We start from the raw sequence: 24,235 nt of genomic DNA, 5'->3' as shown, positions 1-24,235 counted from the left end.
ACCCCTTCAATCAGCAGAGCAGGAAGCGAAAACGCGGTTTGCAAACGTGGGTTGCTGGTTGGAAGCAGCCTTCCTGTAAGTCGGCAATTCTACAAGTTGTCCATTCAGTTCTGAGAAAATGAATGCTGCACGTCAGGAGTACCCTGTCGATAGATCTTTGTGTTTGTTTGCCTTAGGGTGCAGTGAAGCGAGGCAGATGAGATCATGTGTCTTTTAAAAAGCGTTGTCCGCAATCTCAGTGCACGCGCTCACGTTCCTCCGCTGAGAGGTATACGAGCACAGTGACATCACGACTAAAAGAATAAAAGAATAGTGACGCCATGCTTACTCAAAGCAAAATGAAAATAAATGGCAATAAAGAATAAGATATCTGCCGTTCTGCAGTGGTAAGCGAGCCTCATAATAAACTGCACATCTCCAAACAAAAATCTTTAATTTTAACCGAAAGTTTCAGAGCCGACTCGGCTCCTTCATCAGGGGTGACTGAGGGCAGTAGCTAGCGTCTCTAAGTATGGAGGGGAGGAAGGGGTCAAAGGAACGAAAGCTGTGATGCGAAAGGCGTGGAGGAGGGGGAGGAAGGGGGAGGGGGTTAAGGCTGTTAGTCACGTTGTCGCACTGTGGGGAGGCTGTCAATGGCGACTTTTTTTCGTTGAAGTCCCTGGGCATACACTGCGAACAGGTTTCCTTTTGTGCGGTTGATGTTGTTCGGAATGGTTTGGATGTGCCAGGATTCCAGAGGGAGCTTTTTGTGGTAGTTTGTTTCGGCTACTAGGATGCAGGTTTCTTAGAAGTTGTTTCTGTGGTCTGACTCCTCGGAATGTTCGGCTACAGGATTGCAGCCTCTTGCGAACTTGCGGACGTCGTTTTTATGTTGCCGAATTCTTTCTTTGAGGTTTTTGGTTTCGCCGATGTAGCCTGCGTCGCAGTCGACGCAAGGAATTTTGTAGACAATGCTTTGGGCACTTTCTCTCCGCGGCCGGTCTTTATGAACAGGTAGGCAAAGAGCAACAGTGTTTGTGGCCTTGTGCGTAACGTGAAGACTCCCTTTTTTCGGGAATCGGGCTATGGTTTTACTGACACCTTCGACATCAGGTAGAGTGATGTATTTTGGTGGTGGCGTTGGTCTTTGTGCGTTGATTTCTTGACGCATGTGGGCGTGTTTTTGACGTCGAATGATTTTTGGATGAAGATTTTTGGGTAGCCGTTCATGATGAGTTCTTTGATTATCATGCGTTGTTCTTTTTTTCTGTCAGGTTCTGTGCTTGTTGTGCAGATGAGACTGAGATGTGCAGTTTATTATAAGTCTTCAAACCCAACCAGACAGGCAAATCTGTCAAAACGTTTAGTTATTTAACCGAGTCTCCTGATCTTTGTGTTCTCCTTAGCGGTGTTATTTTGTCTTTGATATAGTGGCGTTGGAGACTCGATGCACCGTGCTCGACCCCTTTTCGTCGCCAAATGATCTCTGGTGAAATGGACAGTTTGCTCCATTCGATTCATTTCTTGCCACACAAAGCGAAAACACGTGCTTTATGAAGCTGTCGCCAATTACGTGGCCGCAGAAGGGTCTCGCCCATTCACAATGGTCTGCTTTATTTTGTACTGTACACAGGCCATAACAACACAGTGCACTCACGTTTAATGACAAGGAACGAAGTAGAGGTTCTAATGAAAAGCTTTTCAGCGTGCCGTCTTTTTCAGTGAGTGGCCACTCGATGATGCGGTTCCATCGAGCGGCCGCATTGATTCCAACCGCTGCCTCCACACGCTAGTAGAACAGCGGGCTAACGGGGTCGCATTTTTTATTGTGGCAGTGAGGCTTCAATTTTGGATTTCGAAGTGGTCTGTCTGTATGTCTGAAATTTACTTGACCTGAAATAAAATAATCGGAAATGTTTTACGTCCGCGAGTGAGTTTCGAACCCGGGGCTGCAACAACACATCAGTTTTGCTGGTTACTGCATTAGACAACTGCAACATCACCGCAGCCGAAAATTCTGCGTCCTAAAATACCAGTCTCTTGCGCTGTGTTTTGGATATCATCGTCTTCATCAACTGCATCCGTGCGCAATGGAACCGAACACCGAAACAGCACTGAAATCCGAAGTGCTAGCACTCCTCATTTGCATTGGCGAAACCACGCTAAATCATCCGAAATTTGTTTTTGTGCCACTCTTTACCTGTGCCATGCGCTGTGCTTTTAACAATGCTGGTGGAATTCCTTAGGTTGGTGGAAGGCATTAAAGATTGTAACTGATCTTCAGCAGAAACTCTGATGTCCTTTCTGGACGATTTTTGTCAGCGTCTGGAGAGATCATTTGCCAGTACTGGCACATTAGCGGTTTTGTTTTTTTTTATGACAGCCTGGAGACAAAAGTGCATCCATGGCCGTTCCGGGCCGTTTTCACAGAGGCGCCGACTACGTCATGCTTCACACCATAGGGGGCAGAAACACAGCGCATTCAATAAGCAACCACGGACTGCGCTCCACGATTCCAGGAAAAATAAAAGGAGCAAGAAAAGAAATGCAGGCAAAGGCACAGCAGGAGACCCCTCCCCATTGCCTTTTTCTTCCTCCCTCTTACCATCTGCAACCGGGTGCCCGTGTACCTCTTGAAAAAGAATTTCGCCCTACTTAAACGCCTGCTCACATCCTTGACCCTTCGCGTTACCGCCTCTCCCACTCCTTCACCGTTTGATGCTGCGAGCCGTGCGTCTTGTTCTCGTAGCCCTTGTGGGAGGAACACTGCCAAAAATTCTGCCCGAAGGGCAGAGGGAAATTCAAGAAAGTTTGGTTAAGGCGATTCCCAATTCTTGCTTATTTATTTTAAAAACAAGCGACAACAGCAATGGCATATCGCTTTAAGCATGCGGCTCGAGGACGGTGTGTGATTCGTTCCCCAGTGCCGCCGTTTACCCACTGGTTTCCAATGGGCACAAGTTCTCTCGAAGCCTGGCGCTTGGTTTCTTTGAGCTGAAGCGCTCGGAAAATGGTCTTTCACCTAGCCTTGTGTTGAAGAAAACACTTCATCCCATTGCGCTGGGTGCGAGGTTCCCATTGCACTATTAAAACTCATCATCAGCAAAAGAAAACATTTTTAAGAAATGGATACTCAAGATTCTTCACTCGATGTATCATCCAAAACCGAAAAGGATGCAACGAAAACAACTGTATATGCTTATATGCTAAGGACATGCCGGTGGCAAAACCGCGTATGCAGCTCGTACGTAGAAGGTGTCAGCGAAACCTTGGCCAGTATTCTCTGAAAGGAAGGGATGCAAACTACACACAAGCCGGCCACCATTATCAGACGCCTCCTCTGCCCCTTCAAAGACAGTCATCCTAAAGAAAATGCCTAAGGCGTGGTAATGATGCAATATATACCTTTCTTCGAGTGCTTGGTGTCGTAGGTTGTGGAAATAAGTTATGGCACATTTAAAAGTCCCCGGATAGTGTTAATCTTTCCCTGGAAACGGCTCCCTCTTCTTACTCCCGCGGTTTGTGGGCTTATAAAGCCCCTGCAACTCCCCAGAGCCACACCTTGAAGAAGTAGTAGTTTACTAATCGCTTCAGAGGCAACAACAACTGACGAAAATACAAAAAGGAAACTAAAAATGTTGCCGGCCCGGCGATTGCTATCTAATCTCTCAAGCACCGGAACTGCAACCGGCGAAAATAAAGGCAAATAGAGAGGATAGTGAGAAGTACATAGAAGAGTGACAGAAAAAAATAATCAAGAACGGGGGTAGGTTTGCACGCCATATGAAAAAAAAAACTAATATGTTCGCGCCACTCTTGCGACAGTGCTTATAAGTACTGTTGCACATATAAGCACTGTCGCAAGAGTGGCGCGAACATAGTTTTTTTTTGCATATGGCGTGCAAACCTACCCCCATTTTTGATTATTTTTCCTGTCGCGTTCTGTCGCTAATCGCTCGTGCGAGCGGCACATTGCACAAGCGGGCTGGATGGAGCGCCCAGCCGCCGCGCTGGAGATAACCAGTAAGCTTTGAAACGTCGTGTTATCGGACAATAACTTCTGTTCATTTCTCAGCAAATTTAAATCCTAATATTTAACGGGGGTTTGATTCTTGATTGCTGCTCTGTGTAACGGCGTAGTTAATAGCTTGCCGTACTGATGGCCCACTCTTCAGAATAGTTCCCAGCATGCCATTCTATGAATTCTTCGTTAGTGGCTCATAGTTTACGTACACCGTTGACATAATTGCCGAAACTAGCATCGATTACAGCAATGATAAAGCCCTTATCGACGGTGAACGATCGAATCGTGAGAGGCACTATACCAACCTAGAAAAAAAAATTGTGAACTACCACACACTAATTTTTACATTGGACAAATCACCTACTGCCATAAAACGCAGCATCAGGTTTGCTGCCTCTTATAGTGCAGCACTCAGTCACTTCAATGCGTACGTGCTGCACTTTCACCACATCGACAAAACGTTCAAAGCGCTATCTGCTATTGAGGCTAATAAGTGGAGTGTTAAAATGTAGTCATTAATACACGATTTTAAAATTTTCAATGCACAGTGCAAGAACCATATACAAGTATGGGTGAGCGAGCGTCCGGGAATTACGCATTTCACTGCTTGAACGGAAGTACCTGGAAGTTTCATTGCTTTGCACTGTTAATGCGCACGCAATTCCACTATCACCTATGCCCGTATCGTGGGGTCACTGTATGCGCTTAAATAAGTGTACCTGTCAAGCAAAAGAGTCTCCTTATAATTTCCTCTATACACTTCATAGTAGGCAGGCGCTTTCTTGTAGGACTTTATGTAGCAGCCCATGGTCGTAGTCTCACACCGATGGGGGAACTTTTGATAAAAGTGCGCATTCGTACGGCACGGCTCAACCTCCCAGAGGAACCTACCAAAGCAGGGGCACTGTTGCAGGGACACTGTAGCAGGGCCACTGTAGCAGGGACGTACGCCTTGCCAACACACCGAGAGAGGGCGCCACGCGTTTCTTGCCGGTGCGGGGGATTCATAATCAAAAGAAAAACAGAGCAGGAAATCTTTCGCTCATCTGAAATGTAAAATACTTTATAGTTCTTTTAATGTAAGACATTACGATACCTGAAGCTCCGGGAGCTTGTCGATATATTTTAAATTAGGGCTTTGGTGAGCGATGAAGTGAAGTCAAGTGGGGTATTTTTCGGGACCTCGCCAAAGGCTCCATGCTATCGTAGCTCATTGCGCAGGGTAAGCGCAATATGTAAGCTACATATATGAAACTCTAATAAAAGAAACTTTAGGAAGCATTCAACCTATAGGCGAGAGAGCTAATCTCTATCTTTTATGCGCGACTAGGCATTAATTTTTATTTTTCGTCGCCATCGAGTTACGCGCCGTCGCGCCGCCGGCTGTCGCGAGATGGCGCGACCGGTTTTTCGAGGCGCATGGGCCAGAATCCTGGGAATGGAACGCTCTCAGTGCATAAATTGCGACTCCTTTCTGAGAAATAAAACAGTTCGAAGTTGCGCACTTTACAGCTCGTGTGTGTCCTCCTTCCGAGTCTTCATCACGATATTACCTACTTTCCTTGGAGTCCTTTGTTCTTTTAGATGCGTGCCCATTCTTCGTTAGGCAACCAGAAGAACACAGTGAAACAATGCTAAAGCACGACAAATTTTCAATGTCGAGCGCTCTCACCTGTACAAGGATGTAGCTCACAAATGAAGTGGTGTGCGGCAGGGCCAGGGACGTCGCCGCCATTGCTGTGAAGCATGTGGCCACCAGGTTAGTGCGGCCCACAAACCTGAGGTCAGCGACCAGAGGAAGAGCAAGCCTTCCGAAGAGTTCAGTCGTTGAGCAATAGGTCATGGACACCTCTGCAGTTTTCTGCGGTACGCCCTTGTCGAGAGCGTAGTCCACTATTGTACCGTGCACGACAAGCGTCGTGTAGTCGGCGGCTATGGCTCCGAGCACGAGCACGTAAAAAGTAGGTTTCGCCAGGAGATTGACTGCGTCGCTGGTGCACGAGCCCGGTTTTCTTTGAAGCGCTGAGCGTCGTCCGGGGTTCGCTCTGTCTGTGACGCCACTAATGGCGCCATAACTGTTCTCGGGACAGCTACTTTTGTCGCTGAATTGAGAGATACCTCGGTTATACTTATCGTTATCGGTCGTCAGTTGACGATGCGCAATGTCACCGGCGTCCTTTGCAGCATGCAAAACACTCTCGGGGGATTGTCTCTTCTTGACAGAGCGCTCATTTTCATCTGTAACCACATTACTCAAGCTTCCTATCAGGGGGTATACCTTGCGCAAGTCTTGGTCATGTAGCCGGTTTCGTTCTGTAGGCGCCATACTTGCTTCTCTGCATGCTGCAAGGTCACCGTCTATAGACTTGGGGTGTGCATCACCAACTCCACCATAAGCCTGGGCAACAGCGGGTGGTCCAGAGCCTTCGTAATTCTCGGCGCTGGTGGCAAGAGAGTCATCGGACTTAATCTCCTTGGGACTGGACGCATGGCCCGTCGTAAGAAACTTGCCACTCGCGTCACTGCTCCTTGTTCCGCTGTCCTGATCATCGCGGTCTCGCAAGAACAGGCTAAACGCTGTAGCATTCATGGACAGCGCCGCATAAATGAGCAGGGTGCCCCTGAATGAGAAGACCTCCTGTAGTGAGGAAAGGACTTTGGGCAATAAGAGCGAGGCCAGCGTGTTGCCCGTGTACTTGAAACCGGCTGCAAGTCCTCTATACTTGTGGAAGTGTGTCATGATGGCCACAATCACGGTTACCATGACGATCCCCATTCCCGTTCCTGGAATGGAATTTCAATGTCAGATAAAGCAGGCACAACACGCAATGTGCATAAAAAAGAAAAAAAAACAGGATTGAAACCCAGGTTTCTGCCTGAAACCTCGTTCAAACTTTGGTTGGTGAAACACTGGCTGCTATTTCTTCAACGCGAGAATAAAAGAATTGGAGAACGTATTACCATTAGCTATGACAATGCGATAGAGTAAAACCCTCGTTGTGACAGCCACACAGCACGCTGCGCATGCAGTCACACGCTTCAACCGATCAGCACGCACCGCACAATGTCAAAACATGTCATCATCTCATATCACGAGTCGTGACGTCACCATGACGTGATGGTTTGCAGCATAATCGTCATTCACTAATTACGTGGTAAGTTACGTGATGACGTCAAGCGGCATTACTGTTATGAAAAGCCGCCGCTGTGGCTCAGTGGTTACGGTGCTTGGCTGCTGACCCGTAAAGTATAGCACTAAATAGAACATGCTTAAGGGCGATAAAGTTTTTCAATTCAAACTGCTCCAGTGGATACATAAATATAGGTTACACACCACACTTTTTGAAGCAAAAAATATTCCAAACAATGAACACTTCAACCTACAGGGTCTAATGGCTTTCCACAACTTCAAAGAAGATTGCAGAATGTAATTAGTGGGTAGTGAGATTACATTTGTATAAGTTCTGTTAAATTTTCGTATTCATCAAGTAATCTATGCCATGTTTTGCATGTCTCTGAGCAATTATCTACTATATTTAGTACTCTTTCACTTTTTATGATATGCGCCAATATGAATTCTTGGTGTTTGTTATAAAATGTCCTTACCGTTGTATAATCCCCATATGCTGCTCATGTTCGTACCAGTAAATTTTGTGCAATTTTTCGTATTTTCTCGCGATGCATACCGAATTTATTGTTTTCATATTTGCTACTTGTGTTGTTCTTGGTTTTGCTAAAATGCATTATATTAATCATTTATCACGTGGAAACATCAGCAACATTATGGAGATGTGCTCAAATTATTTTCGATTTTTTCTTTTATTCACATGAACGTAAAAGAAGCTTTTGTTGCCTGATTGTGGTGCCGGCTATTTCTTTTCACATAAAGGAACAAAGCGCTGGAACTGACGACATAGCGCTGAATAAAGCACAGCTACAAGACACACAATTCACAATACTAAATTATACAATGAACAGGCCAAAACTGCAAAGACAAAATATAAATACGCTATAAAAATGATACTACCTAATGACATAAAATGAGGATATATAAACCGCAATGACATGTCCTAACCACCGTAATCTGAATAAAAACCATAAATCCGAGCAATGAAATAGAAACAATGAGCAGCAGCAATAGCGATATCAGATACATGATAGAAAAAAATAAAAATTTATTGGCAAGACACTGGGCAGCACGGGCCGAGGCGAATAATCACAGAATTTACTATAGCAATATCTAGTACCCCTTTAGGAATATTTTACAGATTACAGAATATTACATATTTTGCATAACTACTGTCAGCTAATTGCCTAAACAGGTAGAATTATAAAACTCTTAGGAGTGCCGCGCGGCGGATGATAAAATGATATTTGCTTTCACCCAGCTGCGTTGTGCACGTCTTTTCAATGTTTGGCTACAGTTACGTTAAACACCCTGTATAACAATGCACCATTGTAATGGAGGCCGTGGGCGTGACTCAAACAGATTAAATTCATTGTTCAAACTGTGGCAAGGGCTATAAGGTAGGCAGACATGCATGACTTACTGAATTACGTTCACTGTTTTTTTATTGCTTTTCCGTGCACCGCGTACACTATACCCGTGCCAGTGACGTCTTACATGGAAGAAAAAAAGACCACCGAAGGCGCTAAATATATCATATGCGGCTTTGGGAAAAGTGTCTGCCGCAGATTGATTTTTTTATTCTCGTGGAACAAGTTAAAAGCAGTGCAGTAAATTAAACCATGAAGAAGAAGGCAGAATACCGACCAAAATAAAAAATAAAAACTGAAATTTTAAACGACGTTTCGGCTGCCACACGAGCGCCTTGTTCACAAGTTTCTGAACAAGGCGCTCGTGTGGCAGCCGAAACGTCGTTTAAAATTTCAGTATACTTGTGAACAAGGCGCTCGTGTGGCAGCCGAAACGTCGTTTAAAATTTCAGTTTTTATTTTTTATTTTGGTCGGTATTCTGCCTTCTTCATGTACACCCCCTAACAGAAGGGTTTTCGTCCAACCCATTAATTCATTAAATTAAAACCACATGCATGCGAATATTCAAAACACAGAATAAATAACTGCAACCTCTTTCTTCACATTTCTTACTTGATTCCAAAGTTCCGCCTCCTATTGATTTCTAAAATTCATAACAGCACGACAATACGTGAAAACTGAATACTCGGAATGCATTTGTTAGTAATAATGTTCCAGTTCGCGGAGAAACTTGTAAAGTTCAGCAAGAGGCACACAGAAATATTGTATGGTCGCGCACAGTCCTAAAGGATGTACCGTAGCAGGAAATAGAGGTTTGTCGTGAAAAGCCGCGACTACGCATTCATTTCCGCTTTCCTTCTTCACGTGCGCCAGAACGCATGAAGCGCCGCAGCGAGCCGTCTGCGAAGCGGTAAGTGAAGCGAGCGGAGATGGACTGTTCAGATAGTTTTGCGGAATCTTTGCGCTGCCTGACCAAAAAACATTCACTGAGCTATAGGGAGGAAAAACAGCATGCGAGATGTCCAGCAAATGGCCGCTGAGTTAATATACTGACCCGCAGCGTAGTACAATACAGCGGTTCTGCATGAGGAATCTATGACCGACCAATGAGTGTAGCTGTTGTTCTTCCGTGCCGTGGAACTGGGCCCTTGCGCTTGTGAGGCACTCGCGCGGCCACATGCGGAGAAACGGAGGCGGCGTCACTAATCTTTCCTTCAGCAGCAGCGCAGAGGATGAGCATGCCAGCAAAGAGTGAGTGGCTTCATATGCTCCTTCTGCGAAGGTCTATGAAGCTGTTTGCATAGGACATTCGTTGCATGACTCTCAGTCGTTGTGCTGCTAGAATCGCTGATGTGGCTGAGGAAATACTCGGCGATTGTTGCAGGATACTGGGATTGCAACATCCGTTTAGCGGGCACGTGACTCTCTTCAAATCAAGCCATCTTTGCAAAGAATCTTTGAACTGTGTGCTGCTGCGCACTCATCAAGCTGGCATTACATTAGCAGCGGAAGCGCTCCGGCTGGGAACAGAAATTGGCGGGGCCAAAACGAAAAGTGTCGAAAATTACCTCGCGGAGTTTAAAAAAAAAGGATATTATCAGTATAAAACATTGCGCCGCGGCGGAAGTGCTAAGAACTACGTAAATTATCGCACTACTTAGCTGACATTTACTAACCAGCATTTTAACTACTACGCTGCAGTGATTGGGGCAAATAGCGTGGTCATAGTCACGAAGAATAAAGCGTTCATCTAAAGCCTCGAAAGCGCGGAGGTCTGCTGCTTATTTTCGGCACAAAACTGCAACTGGGCCTGACAGGCGCAAATGAAGATCGTGGGAACGCAACTATTGCTGGTCACGGTCATGTTGCATTTGCCCATGGCACTCATTTGGAACTTTCTGAGCAATTTCAGCGAGGCATGCACTTTTCTTCGCTTCGTAGCTAGGTGCAAGGAAATGGATGGTCGTAGCCAAACTACGCCGCTTTCGTTTTTGAAAGCGTCAAAGCAAAAGAATGTGGACGTCACGGTCGACCAGCGTAGGCAGTTCTGATTATCCGCCATGTGCATTCCAACGCGCTACGAGCGTGGGATGCGATTTCATTGAATTCACTGAATTCAGCACCTCGTGCTGTGCTCTGGTTTTGTTAGAAAAAAAGCTACTAGATTTCCTCGCGTTCCAGGACTTTAGAAAACGCCATTGTCCCCTTTCGCGAAAACATATATGACAGCACGTTCTCCGCGGCTAACAACTCACCTTTGACCGTAACCACCAAACGGGGGTAATTAGTCAGAAAACTAGTAATTTAGAAAAATTGCCATGCTGATTAACATTTTTGTTAATATTACTGACATCCGTCACCTTACATTTAGGAATTTTGAGATAGTTTTCACGGCAGTTTCTGTTAAGCAGTTCTGCGACACACTGCTGGGATAACCATACAGATTTGTTCTAAATTAAATTAGCTCGAGCTTTAGGAATAACCAGGAGATGCCAATGGATGCTTCATGCTAAAGTAAAGTTTACTCTGTATCATGCTGTATTCTAATCATATGCAAGCTATTGTCACTTGGTGTGGGATAACACTAATATTCAGAAACTGTGGACTTTACAAAAAGAGACCCTCAGAACTATAGCTAATGTAAATTGCTTATCTCCTATACAAACAATATTTTCCAGGCACAGGTTTGTGCCAAAAAGTGTTCTACACGCGTTTCGGATTTTACGTACTTATAAATCGCAGCTTCACGATCAGGCCAGTCATTTAATAAATATGACACCTGCACATCAACCGAGTGTCCTGGATAACAAGACAGCGTGAATAATGTCACGTGCCGCGTCTGAGAACTAATCACCATCTGCAGCCTCTAAGATGTGTCATACCTTCTCTACTGAATAAGCTGGGGTTTAGAAATGATTTCATTTGCTCCGTAGCGGTCAACTGCATAAGAAATCTGTTCCTTTAGTTTGTGGTTTTTGCGTGTCTGTGCAGCGTACTCAGTGAAATGTTTCGTTGTTGATCGATTATCAGATGTTGATATCTTCAAAATCATTTTAATTAGTTGTTCGTTTGTGAATGACCCTCAAGTGTGTGCACTGTAAGAAGCAAAGAGAGCTGACGATTGTATTTTTGCGCAATACCTGATGTTTTCTCTTCTTCAGGGAGGAGGGAAGGGGCTACCAATTTTTCTTTCCACCCAACTGCTACCGACGCAACAAAGGGGCAGGAACCTTCATCAAGCCGCAAAGCCGGCTTTTTTTCCGTTTTCCTCAGCCATTTATTTCACTACAATATAAACCTGGAAACTTGTACCTGTCACAAAGCATACGCGGTCAATTTGGAAAGAGTGGCTGCTAGGTTGTTCATTATTATCAGGAATAAAATTGCTCCGTGCTCTTCAGAGTGCTGTTGGACTTTTTTTTTTTTCAATCCGCGTATTTGCGCTGTCTTTCGCATTATATAGAATATTTTTACATGAAAGCGCAATCATTATACGAGAAACACAAGCGGTTCATCTTGAAGTATGCTGCTAACTTCAGTGCTGTAATACTGCAGGCATAAAATATTAGATACGCTCCGTGCTGACTTTGCGGGCATAATGTTTAACGCCTTGTTGGTATAATTAGCACACAGGGGACTCCTTGCTAGTAAGTTGCTCAATAGAGTGGTTAGGTCTCAGTTTTTGAGTCCTACAAACATTGTTTTTCGTGTTTTTATTTGGAATTGGTCGAAAAATTGGTATTGCGTAACCATCTACACCCAGATATCTCCATTTTAGGTACAGTTTTTCTGCGTGGTCAAGCGCCCTTCTTAAACAATGACAAATACGAAGTTAGATCAAACTACTTTTCACTCAGATGAGAAGCGAGAGCTTATGCACACATTTATTCTTATCAAGTGATTGCACTAAATATCATTAAGCCGCAGCTCACTGACAACAGAACATCCGTGCGCTATGTAAATTTGTACAGATACGTTTACTATATATGCCAGCACATTTCTTATTTTATGTTGGATAGTTTATAATTATTACATTCTGTTGTTTATGGCCGCTATACTCTCCTCTGCCATCTCCATCCTGGATCAAAATACGAGCTTCGTGTAGTGGCTGATTGTTTCGTAACACTTGGCGCAGCATTTAATGTTTTCCATGACTTTCAGGCAGATATATTATGAGGAAGAGTTAGTTTAGAATTCGTTGATATATTGCAAATGCAAACACATAGTGCGGCAATAAGAGCCGGTATGCCTACCTTGCAAAAATCCGAATGTGATCGTCATCCACGTAATGTCTGGCGCAAACACAGCTGAGAGCAGTCCCACCCACAGGACCACGCTTCCCGCGAGGCCGATGTAGAAGGTGGAGATGAAAGGCTGAAGGATGGCCACAAAAACACCTGGAAAAAGCAGGCACATTCTATGTGGCAAGAAGCGCTGCGTTGAAAGTCGAATCTGCCTCCTACCGCAGATCTCGCTTGGAACGCCGTTCGCGCAATATCATTGGTTCCCCTTCGAGCTATTCTTATTCTATAAAGCTGTAAGCTCTTAGAGAATTCCTTGAAAGAAATAACTTCCTGCATTCTTTGAGATGTGATTTTGAAGCTTAACTTATGAACGGGGAGGCCTGTTAATTCGCCCTGTAATACTTGTCATTAAGATCACTGTTCCAAAGTTCATTCATAATTTACCTGTTGTTCGTTTATTGCTACTTTTTCGAAAACTGAGCAATTTGCGAAAGCTACCCAGCTTTAAAAAAGCCAATTAAAATGTTGTGGCTAACCATCGTCCTAAATAGGTGCTACCGGTATTTCTCATATATTCAGAAAAAAAATTCACACCGACGTTTCTCTCTTTTTTTAAATACATGCTTAGAAGTGAAGGTCAGTGTTATTCTCGAAACACATATAAACCGCACTCGCTTCACACTCTTTTTTTAAGGAACTTTAAGGAAGTTGTTCGCATTATTTATTCTATTGTGCTCCAGAAACTTGAGAGACATAGAATATGTTGAGATTGATCGAACAGTATGAAATCTTACCAGAGTCATCAGCCGCTTTTTTAAGAAATATTTACGCACTGCTCGCCCCCAAAAGCAATCGTGAAAGGCAATCTTCAGTGGGGCATGTTTAGATATTTTGTTTTCAATGTCTGAAATAGTCACGTACTTAACACCCACACGGATGCCAAACGCCTGGTATATTCCAAGAACCCCAGAATACTTTTTCCGTCTACGACTGCAAGAACACAGTAACGCGGGAAACGCATATATCAAAAGACTTCGGTAAATATGTTCAGCAAATCAATCGGCGACCGACACCAACAAAACAAAGGGCATGACTTTAAACCACTAACAAAACATAACAATTGAGACGCACATAGTCGCTAAATCTGAATGGGGAAACTCGACCGCGTGGCTGCTGCGCTCGGCGTCAAACACGAAGCGCGGTAAGCTTGGCCAGCTGTTCTCTCTGCGCATAAGCCCTAGTCAGCCCATTTCTCTCCTGCTGCCGGCGGCAGCGCTTCACGAAGTACCGTAGCCATCCGCTGACGTGTTCTTTTTTTCTACTGAGCTATCCTGTACATGTTATGTGTGGCAGCACACACAAAAGAATTAAAGGTACAGGTAAGCCCTATCTTTCCAATGTATTTGAGGGCATGTTTCAGACTTTTTTAAAAACACAATAAAGACAGCGCCTGCCTGTTGATGTCACTTCTATCGCCACTTTCTTCTCTTTCGACTTAATCAGAACTATGCAACACAGTTTAGGCATTTATTTTTGTTTTTCTGACGGGGACAATATTTAATGGGATTTTGGCGAAGTTCTGTCTATAAAATAAAAACAGAAAAAATTGGTCATGCGAAACTTTGGTTCAGGTTTTCCCAGATGCTCACATAAAGTACCCACAAACATTTAAACGTAACGTCGTCATAAAATCTTGTTACAAAATAAAATAAGTGAGTTTAATACAAAGTTCTTGGCTATGCCAATATTTCCACACCGATTTATTCGATAGCCTGACCTCAGCAGGCATTATCCAAATGATCATTGTGTTTTTTTTCTAATCGTTTAGTTTCCTGGGCTTTCTTTTTTGCTTGCTATGCTGCTCGGCCATTAGAGGAAACTTGTCGCTGGTCAACTTTTCTCAGTCCGCGGGGGTAGTTATTGATTCACGTTAACCCAAATGGCTCTAGAATCTTCGGTCTTGCTATTTTAGGGCCGTTGAATGTTATGACAGCATCAACTGTTGGCATCCTTAATGGCACCTGTACTAGATAGGCATTCTTTTTTATTTTGCTCCCACATGGTGCGAATGAGGCACTAAAATCTTGTCGGGGAGCCTAAGAAGTCCAAGGCTGTTCCTAATTTTCTTTTTACTCCAACTGAAATAAACCACACAAAGTTCCACTCAAGCAATTTATTTCAAATAACTGTCGAAGACATGCCACTACAAGAGAGGTTGCCTGGCCATTCGCTTGCTCCTCTTCAAAGATACTGTGCGAAGAGAAATATGCAAAATAAACAGAAGTAAAAATCAGTTTAAAAAAATTTTGCCTTACCGTGTCCTCTTGCGGAGTATTAATATTATTAGAGAGTTTTAGTACAAGGTCACCCTATTGCTTTGGGGCATAGGGGAATAGCGGGAAACTGCTGCGCATGCGCAGAACGCTATCGGCCCTTGGGTGTTTGGGTGAGTGGGGGACGCTAACGCTAAATGGGCGAAACAGCGTGGCCCCCTGACGCCGGATAGCGTAGGGAATATGGCGGCGTGCACCTAAGCGGAGACCGCTCGCTTCACTACCCATTCGTCGTTACCGGTACGCTGTGTCCCGCGTTCCCGGCCAACTATAGTCGCACAAATTTTTCGCTTCGTCTGGGCTTACCTGAACCACAAAAATTTAGCGATAAAACACGCCAAATTTTCAGATTGCTTCCGTGTTTACAGAGCTGCTAGGCTTAGCGAGGGCGCGTCGTTTGACGTCACATTGCACTGGAGGTTCAAAGAGGCGTGCGCCCCAACGCAGCTCTACATTCAGGCAACATGGCAGCGCCCCTAGAAGAGTGGGGCCCCTCGCTCCAATACCGATTCGTAGTCGCCGCTACTCTGCGTATTAAGTTCATGGCAAACGAAAAGCACATGAAGCTTTCTCCTTGTCCACAGATGACCGCACCACAAAATTTGAGCGATGAAATGCGCCAAATTTTCAGATTGCTTCCGTGCTCACAGAGCTGCTAGGTTTAGCTAGTACCCATGTTATTTGATCGCCATGGAGATCACTTGGATGACCGATTTCGCATCGACTTAAAAAAAAAAGCTGTTTAAAAACACATCACTTGTCATAATTGTTAATCTTGACTTGATGTATGAAATAATAACACTTTCAAATCAAATCAAATAAAATCAGTTTACTCAAACATCCTGAGATACTTAGGGGCACGGACAGAAGCCAAAGGTGGCTTGACGAGGTCCGTGCTCCTTACAAAGCATACAGTGGAAAACGCGGAATGTATGAAATACAGACAGTGAATAGCAAAAAACGCAGCTGCCCACAATGCAGAAAGGCGCGAAAGAAACGAAAAATGCAGATTACAAAACGCAAAGATAATTGAGGTTTCCGGATCATGAAAAAATGTAGTGTACAGATGTGGCTAAGAATAAAAAATGCACGACAGGAAAGTGAAGTGAAGAAAAAACGAGAACAAAATAACACACATCGCTTTAACTGTGCTTATTTCAGAAAGAAAACAAAGAAACTCACTATATTGCCAGGTACATTTCCTAGTTTAGAGAAACATATTGCGTAGATCTCTGAACGATTTGTTGAAGTCATATCGGTTATCTTCACCGGGCAGTTCGTTCAGGGTGGCTGGCAGACGATATTTCAACGTTTGTTTCCCTTAATTTGTGCGGCATACATCAACCTTCCACTTTTCCGGATTTCGTGTACAATACACAGGATAGTTCGTAGCAAGTGCCGCTAGCTCTGCTAAAGAATTGTCGTATTTAACTACTTCCGACTTGTAATGACGGATTAGTCTATAAGAACATAAAGACTCTATAGCAATTATGTTAAACTTCGTAAACAATTCGGCTGTGTGTGAATAACGAGGGATTTTTGCAATAATGCGGATAACACGTTTCTGCAAACGAAACAATTTATTATTATTATCAAGCGTTGTGGTTCCCCAGACAAGCGCGCCATAACTGATTGCCGAGGAAAACAGGGAGTTGTGTAATAATACGTTAACTGAGATGGGAAAAGATGAACAGTAGCGACGCAAATAGCCTGTCGTACGCGAGAGCTTCCCGGAGAAGTAGGTAATGTGGTCGTCCCAAGACATATTATAGAGAAAATTACTCCTCATGTTTTAAAATAGGAAACCACTTCAATAGTAGTGTTGTTTATTGCAAGGGATGGAAAACAAATACCTTTTTGACGTGGATGAAAGATGAGTGCATTTGTCTTTGCAACATTGATCTTTAAATCATTATCCTTTGCCCAAGTGTTAATATGTCCTAATGTCCTGTTTGCTCGATCGGCAAAATTGATGCTGGATTGTCCAGAAAAAAACGCACTTGTGTCATCGGCGTATGTAATATAGTCAGCAGATTTGTCAATATTAATATTATGATTGACATAAATTTAAAAAAGAAGGGCCCTAAAATTCTCCCCTGAGGGACACCAAAAACTACTGGTTTAGCAGCTGAGCGTTGTCTTTGAATATCGACAAATTTTGTGCGATGCTGTAAGTAAGAATATATTAAGGAAAGAGCTTTGCCGCGAAAGCCGTAGTATTCCATCTTCTGGAGCAGGATGCGGTGATTGATTACATGAAGGCTTTCGTGAAATCTAAAAGGATGCCTAACACGATATTTTCATTTTCAAGATTCTGTAGTATCAGCTCCTTTTCAGCAAGCAACGCTAAACTCGGTTGATTTATTTTTCGGAAGCCGCACTGAGCCAGAGTTGAAATTTTATGTTTGTCAGAAAAAGCCATCAAACGTTGTAGAAATAATTTTTCGAAACCTTTGGAAATGACAGAACAATATAAATAGGACGATAATTTGATAATTCATCTCGGTTGCCTTTTTTATAGATCACGTTATCCCTTGCGAGTTGCCTGTTACGGGGGAACAAACCGATAGGCAGGCAGGCGTTAAAAATGTGCATCAAATAGGGTGCTATTAAATCAATGACTTAATTAACTGGTGTGATTTTAAGACAAAGAGCATTTTCTGACTTGCTATTTCTGAGCGATACAAATGCTGCACTAACTTTATCAATAGTGGCGAAGAAATAAATGAATATCTTAAAATCTTATTTAAGAATATCTTTTTGTTTTTCCGTAGTGGCGCTGCAATGGATAAATTCATGCCTGGCCATTCTGCGCAGGGGAGACCTCTATTCTAGAACTCATGGCGCAGTCATACGTAGCGCTGCGGCCCGCTATTTCCTTGCGGCCCCCAAGCCTTGTGGTCCCCAATTCTAAAACTCCTGTTTAGCGCTACTTTATCCCGACAATATACCGAATTATCTTCACAGCTATTCTTGTTCCACCAAACTATCAAGTGTTGACGCTTTATCAAAATGTAGAACGACGCTATCGTTTAGCGTAAAAGCGAATCTATAATTCCCCTCTGTGCACCCCATTAAGCAGTTTCCCATTAAAGTAGGGCCCCACCTGAGCACAAACTTGCAAATGTTGTGGATCGTGAGAAAAACAACATAAGAGAATGTTTACTACATTCGAATCGGTGCGAAAGCGCGGACTGGTGCTCCGTAGCAGCCGACGATAAGCGGGAAGTGCAGTGGGACGGATCAGGGGGAAGTTGATGAAGTCGACGCTCTGCAATGCACAGCATGAGAGTGTCGCGTTGTTATCCTCCTTGTATGAGGATAACAACAGCTGTTACGGGGCATGTTCGGGTCCTATGCGGCCAACCAGAGACGACTGGTCACTGTTTCGTGCGGTTCCGTGATGCAATGTTTTTCTGGCACATACTTCAGCGGACAATCAGAAACGACATTGAGATATCTACTTACGGTATAAGGTTCTTGCGTGTCCTGAGAGACTCCCGGACTGTATGCGATCTGTTAATGCTGACTGGACTCTTTAGCCTGTGGAAGAGCCGCATGATGTACAGACACGCAGAATCACCTCGCTCATGTACGTCTCTGTTCAGTGAACAGGGCGCATTGGTGCGGGAGGTTTATGGTGCGCAGGACTGACCGCCTGAATGGTTGCCGGTTCTTGAAGCAAGTGTATGCCTCCGGCAGTTTTGATGTGTATTTGAAGTGCAGTGCACGAAGACATAGCATGTGCATCTGCATTGCGGAATAGTAGATGTGTACGTAAAGAATTTGGTAGCGCAGCGGGATTGATTTCCAGGCAATAAAAACAATACTATGCCGATAGCTATAGTGGTCTCGCGCAGGGGCCAGTGAAGCTGATATGTTGGCGCCACCGTTGGTTTGACTCCCAGTCATAGATATTGAAGTGATTTTATTTTCGCCACCTTTAATTTTTGCTCCTGAGGTGCACATACAATATACGATTTTGCTGAGCTCTGAGCCGTCGTTTTAGTGCTCTCGCACTAAAAGGTTTTTCAGCTTCCTTTTGACGTTTGGTTTTGTTTGGTTTATTAGGCTTAGCGTCACAAAGCTACTCAGGCTATGAAGTACGTCGTAGTGAATATCTCCGCATCTTTCCACCACCTGGGGTTCTTTAGCGTGCACTTGTATCGCACAGTACACGGGCCTCTAGAATTTCGCCTCCTTCGAAATTCGACTACCGCTGCCGGGGTCGAACCAGCGTCCTTCGGGTCAGTAGCCGAGCGCCTTAACCACTGAACCTCTGCGGTTGACGTGTACCTTTATAGAGCCACAATACCTTTGAGAAAATTACACTTTAAAGTCGAGCGAACGGCAGGTTAAGTGTAGGGCTTAAGGCCAAATCGAAAGAAAACCGTAATTAATGGCGTTACTATACCAAGCCATAATTAAAAATAAATCTGATGCTACTCGTCATCCTGGATACATCAAGCTGTTAACGTTCAGTACGGTGGAACACTAGCATTTCTTCTTACAATAACACAGCGCAAAGACAAAATAGGACTAGTAAGGACACTCCACAAAGCGCAGACTTCAAAAAACTCTATATGTATGCGCGCAGCGTATACATATACTGTAACGCGCGCATGCGCAGCAACGAAACGAAAAAAGGGAAAAATGTCACGTTTTATCTGGCATCGGCATAGTATCGCACCATGACCCACTGTACCACGAACAATCAAGCAAAACACAGGCTAAAATAACCTAGACCGCACGCACCTAAGAGGTTCAGAATTAAAAGCGCACTATCCTGACTCACTGCAGGTTACACTTCTAAAAATTGGCGCTTTTTCATTAAAAAACACGGATGGCCTGCTGATACAGTCGTCCGCTCTTTCGGCAATTTTTAAAGCCTCCGCTATCTCCCTGCCCACTTGTTCTCATATTTGGGAACTATCGTGGTTCTTTCGAAGAAGGGACCGCGTTCCTTACATTGTTCGCTGTCACGGCCCAACTAGGTTGGTTGTTCGGGAATTTTTCTCTCACAAAATCGGTCGACGATCAGAACGACGCCGGATTTTCTTTAGCACGGGAGCCGAAACGCTGGTTTCTACATCGTCGTGTCTTTTTGTGCAGATGAGGACTTTATAAGCAAGTTGAACAAACTCTTAAGTAAATTAGGTAGCAAAGAGCACTGATATTGAGGCATGCACTCGACTTCAAGCTAAGTCTTGTAAAATTGGAGGGAACAGTGATGGATTCGATGATGATGATGATGAATTTTTATGGCGCGAGGGCAGCTTTGGCCAGAGAGCGCCATGGCACAAGGTTGTTTTTCTTTGCAAGGTGGTGTCAGAGATCCATTTCCCAAGCTTTTCACCCTAATGCAGCCGAGCACCAGGCAGGGGAATGCTTGTACCCATTGTATCACCGGTTGGTACCCGGCGGAACTGGGAATCAAACTCCGCACCTCCCGAATGCGAGGCGGATACTCAAGCCACTAGGCCACTGATGGATTCGAGAAAGAAACGATGCGCAACCAACGGCTTCTTCCCCACCCCCCCCCCCCAAAAAAAAACAGGAATTGAAGGAAAATGAGAAAGGGATTTGTCAATGCAAAAGTTACTCGCGAGAACCGATCATTGCTCTAAACAGTGAAAGACTGGGCAAAAATAAAGAGAAAGACCTAGACTCTGCATATCTCATGACGAATGAGATGGGCAATGAAGAGCTAACTTCGTAGGTTAATATGTACTATGTAGCTTAATATATCCCGTTAACCTTACAAACAACGTATATAGTACTCGCTGGTGATTTTAACCTGCAGAACATAGATTGGTCCTCGTTAAATCCTGTACTAACAATTCATTCCTGCTGTACACTGTTTTCCAGGAAATGGATGCTGTCCATTCTTTGCTACAGTTTATTAACCCGCCGACTCCGACAAGTGGTACTACCGCAATTGTACTGGACTTATTTTTCTGTGATGACCGTGATCTTATACCAAATGTTGTCACACTGCCCGGGATCAGTGATCATGATGTTGTTGTCACCAAGTTATCTTGTATAGCCCAAGTCTGCCACACTTCAGAACCACGCAAGGTGTTCTAGGAAAAAGGCGACTATGCCTCACTGTCCGCCGAACTTGACGCATTTCTTCCCCACTTCCGCTCACTAACTCACGCCCTGATTTTAATGGGCTATGGTATCTATTAAAAACAAAAATACTATCGTTAGCACAAAACTTCATCCCTTTGTGTGTCATTACCGCCAAGCGTCGTAGCGATAAGCCATGGCTAACTAGAGCACTTCGCACGTTGATAAACAGAAAAAATAGATTGTTTCGTGCATATTGTCAGTTTCCTGACCTAAAGTTGCGCTCACAAAGGAAAGAGCTGAGCAGGGTCATTGCAAAAGAGATGCGCAGAGCACATAATACGTACCTTTCCAATCTAGGCGATAAACTTAAATCCAACCCAAAGGAATTGTGGAAATACGTCAAAAACAAGAAAAATACCAGGCAGGCTATTCCAGATGTTATTGATGGCACAAACTACAATGCTGATAAAACCAAAAGCTGAAAGTTCTAATACATTTTTCAATCCGTTTTCTCACAACCTGCAACCGCAGTCGCCGCTTCGCAATGCGTTTCGAGCTTCACAAAAATGAATGAGGTATCATTTTCCTAATGTGGTATCGTGCCTTCACTGCAGAAGATTAATGTATATTCTGCCCCTGGTCGAGATGGCATATCAAATTTCGTCCTCAAGAGTCGCGCATTAGCTATTGCTCTATTCTTAGTACTACTCTTTGAAACCTCTCTTAAGCAAGTAGTTTTCCCCCTGACTGGAAAAATGCAAGCATAATTCCGATACACAAGAGCGGTGACAAGAATGTAACATGTACCTAACTACTGACCTATTCCATTAACAAGCTTGGTAAGTAAAACACTAGAGCATGTGGTTTACACTAACTTAATTATTAACCTCCAAAGTAATAACTTCTTTTCACCAACGCAGCATGGTTTTAGGGCTGGGTTTTCTTGTGATGCGCAGTAATTGAATTTACTCATGATATTGCAGCCACAATTAACATAGGTACGCAGGTTGACTGTATATTTTTAGATTTTTGGAAGGCATTTGATTCCGTTTGCCACGCATTCCTGTTACACAAAATATCCATTCTTAATACACCGGCCAATCTCTTAGCACGGATTCAAGCATACCTATCTGAAAGAAAACACTGCGTGGTTCTGGACGGCGAGTGCTCATCAAGTGTGTCTGTAATATCTGGTGTCCCACAGGGGCCACTTTTGGGCCCTCCACTTTTCCTTATTGATATCAATGACCTTACGGACCGTGCTACCAGCCGTGTTTGTTTGTACGCGGATGATTGCTGTATCTACCGCGAAATCACCAGTGCAGCGGACTGTCAACATATACAGAACGACCTGGACTCCATTTTCTCGTGGTGCCAGTCCTGGAAGATGTCCCTTCATTTATCCAAATGCAATCTCATAAGGTTTACAACTAAAAAACAACCAATACTTACCAATTATATCATGGATCGAACCTGCCTGTCGGTTGCAAAAGAATACAAATATTTGGGGGTTGTATTCTCTGCCAATTTGTCATGGAATGCTCTAATGCATAACATAACTCTGAAGGCGAGTCGAATGCTAAATTTTCTCAGACGAAAGTTTAGTCAGGCTCAAGTAAGCTAATGGTAACATTATTTCTGTCAAATGTACGCCCCATTCTTGAGTACTACGCTTGCAGTACATGGGATCAGTCAGCCCAATGCAACATTGTAAAACTTGAACGCGTGCAGGCACGTGCTGCTCGCTTTGTGTCAGGTAACTATGAATTTTCAAAATCATCCCGCGATATTTCCAAAAACCAGGGGTGGCCTCTGCTTGAAACAAAGAAGAAAATACCTGACCTTGTCGTTATTGTAAGATATAATTTAGTGTAGAACAGGCATCGAGAAAGATAGATATCTAAAGAAACCAACATATGTATCTGCACGAACGGACCATTTCAGAAAAGTGCGTGAATATGTTTGCTGGATAAACATGTTTAAGAACAGCTTCTTCCCTAAGACAGTACATGAGTGGAATGGTTTGCTTGGAGAAATTGTTTCCGGGACCCCTTTGATATTATTTTTTTTTAATCGGTTTCAGCGTTGGTTTTAACTTGCATTGCCTGTTTTAGCAGTTACCATGATACAGTGTGATTAGGTGACGCAAATATCAAGACAACTACATGTATACGTGTCGTTTTACCTTTGAAGTTTGAAGTTCTGAAAGGCGCAAAAGACACACACAGGAAAAAAAGGGGGATTACACAAAGAGCGCCCATTCCAAACTGGTTAAACGAAGCATCGCAGTCACGTGCCTACACGCAGCTCTCTCGAAATCCTGCGATCATTGTGTACAGGCCGGCTTCGACAAGCAGCTGCTGAGACTGGGTAGCGCTGGCTACCCGTATCTGATAATAACAGCGATATGTGAAGCTTTGCTACAAAGAATCAAGGTCACTTCTAGCGGTGATACGCAAAGCAAGCAGAAAGGCAAGAGGCCTACGGTGGTAATACCGTACATGCATAAGATAGCGCACAACATCAAGAAGGTAGGGGGTTGAAATGGTGTAAATGTGTTGTTTTCAGCACCATGCAAGCTTGCAAATATTTGCTCCACGATGAACAGACGACCCCGAAGATGCGCTATCAAACATCAGACACGGTTCACCGATGGCAAGTCCGAAGTCATATATCGCACACCGCTCAGCTGTGGATCTGCTTACATCGGCCAGACTGGCCGGTGTTTCAACGAGAGAGCTAGCGAGCACAGAAGAACAATTAAAAACAATGACAGGGGCAACCTGCCGGATTCCTGTAGGGAATGCAGAGGTTGCGGACCGGTGTTGGAACAGGCAACGTTTATCGGCAAAGGCAGGGAGCGATTTGAAAGAGAGATTATAGAAGCCTATCATATACAGAAAGCTGCGTCCACGTGCATTAGCACTTCATCGATTAAACTCTGCCGCCAGGAGCTGTGTTTCTTAGACGGCCACGTGTAGTTCTAGATTCTGGGGTATTTTGTTTGTTCTTGTGGCTTTTTCTTTTCTGTCGATGGTGTTTCGAAATGTGAATTCAAACCATGATTATGTGTTTTCCTGCT

At 44.0% G+C, this 24,235-nt stretch overlaps 1 protein-coding gene across 10 annotated transcripts in view; it reads right to left on the bottom strand.

Annotated features, from left to right (window-relative positions):
* The window catches only part of LOC144122120 (uncharacterized), a 246,248-nt gene that overhangs the window by 62,688 nt on the left and 159,325 nt on the right, over positions 1–24,235 (bottom strand). For all 10 annotated transcript variants that reach the window (XM_077655647.1, XM_077655652.1, XM_077655648.1 and 7 more), the window contains 2 exons: positions 12,755–12,898; positions 5,676–6,787 (listed from right to left, as the gene is read on the bottom strand). In XM_077655647.1, the coding sequence (XP_077511773.1) occupies positions 5,676–6,787; positions 12,755–12,898 (1,256 nt within the window). The remainder of the gene's footprint in view (positions 1–5,675; positions 6,788–12,754; positions 12,899–24,235) is intronic.

This window comes from Amblyomma americanum, chromosome 2, assembly GCF_052857255.1.
Source record: "Amblyomma americanum isolate KBUSLIRL-KWMA chromosome 2, ASM5285725v1, whole genome shotgun sequence".
NCBI lineage: Eukaryota > Metazoa > Arthropoda > Arachnida > Ixodida > Ixodidae > Amblyomma > Amblyomma americanum.
The sequence above is the reverse complement of the archived record's forward strand: the minus strand, read 5'-3'. Positions and strand labels throughout refer to the sequence as shown.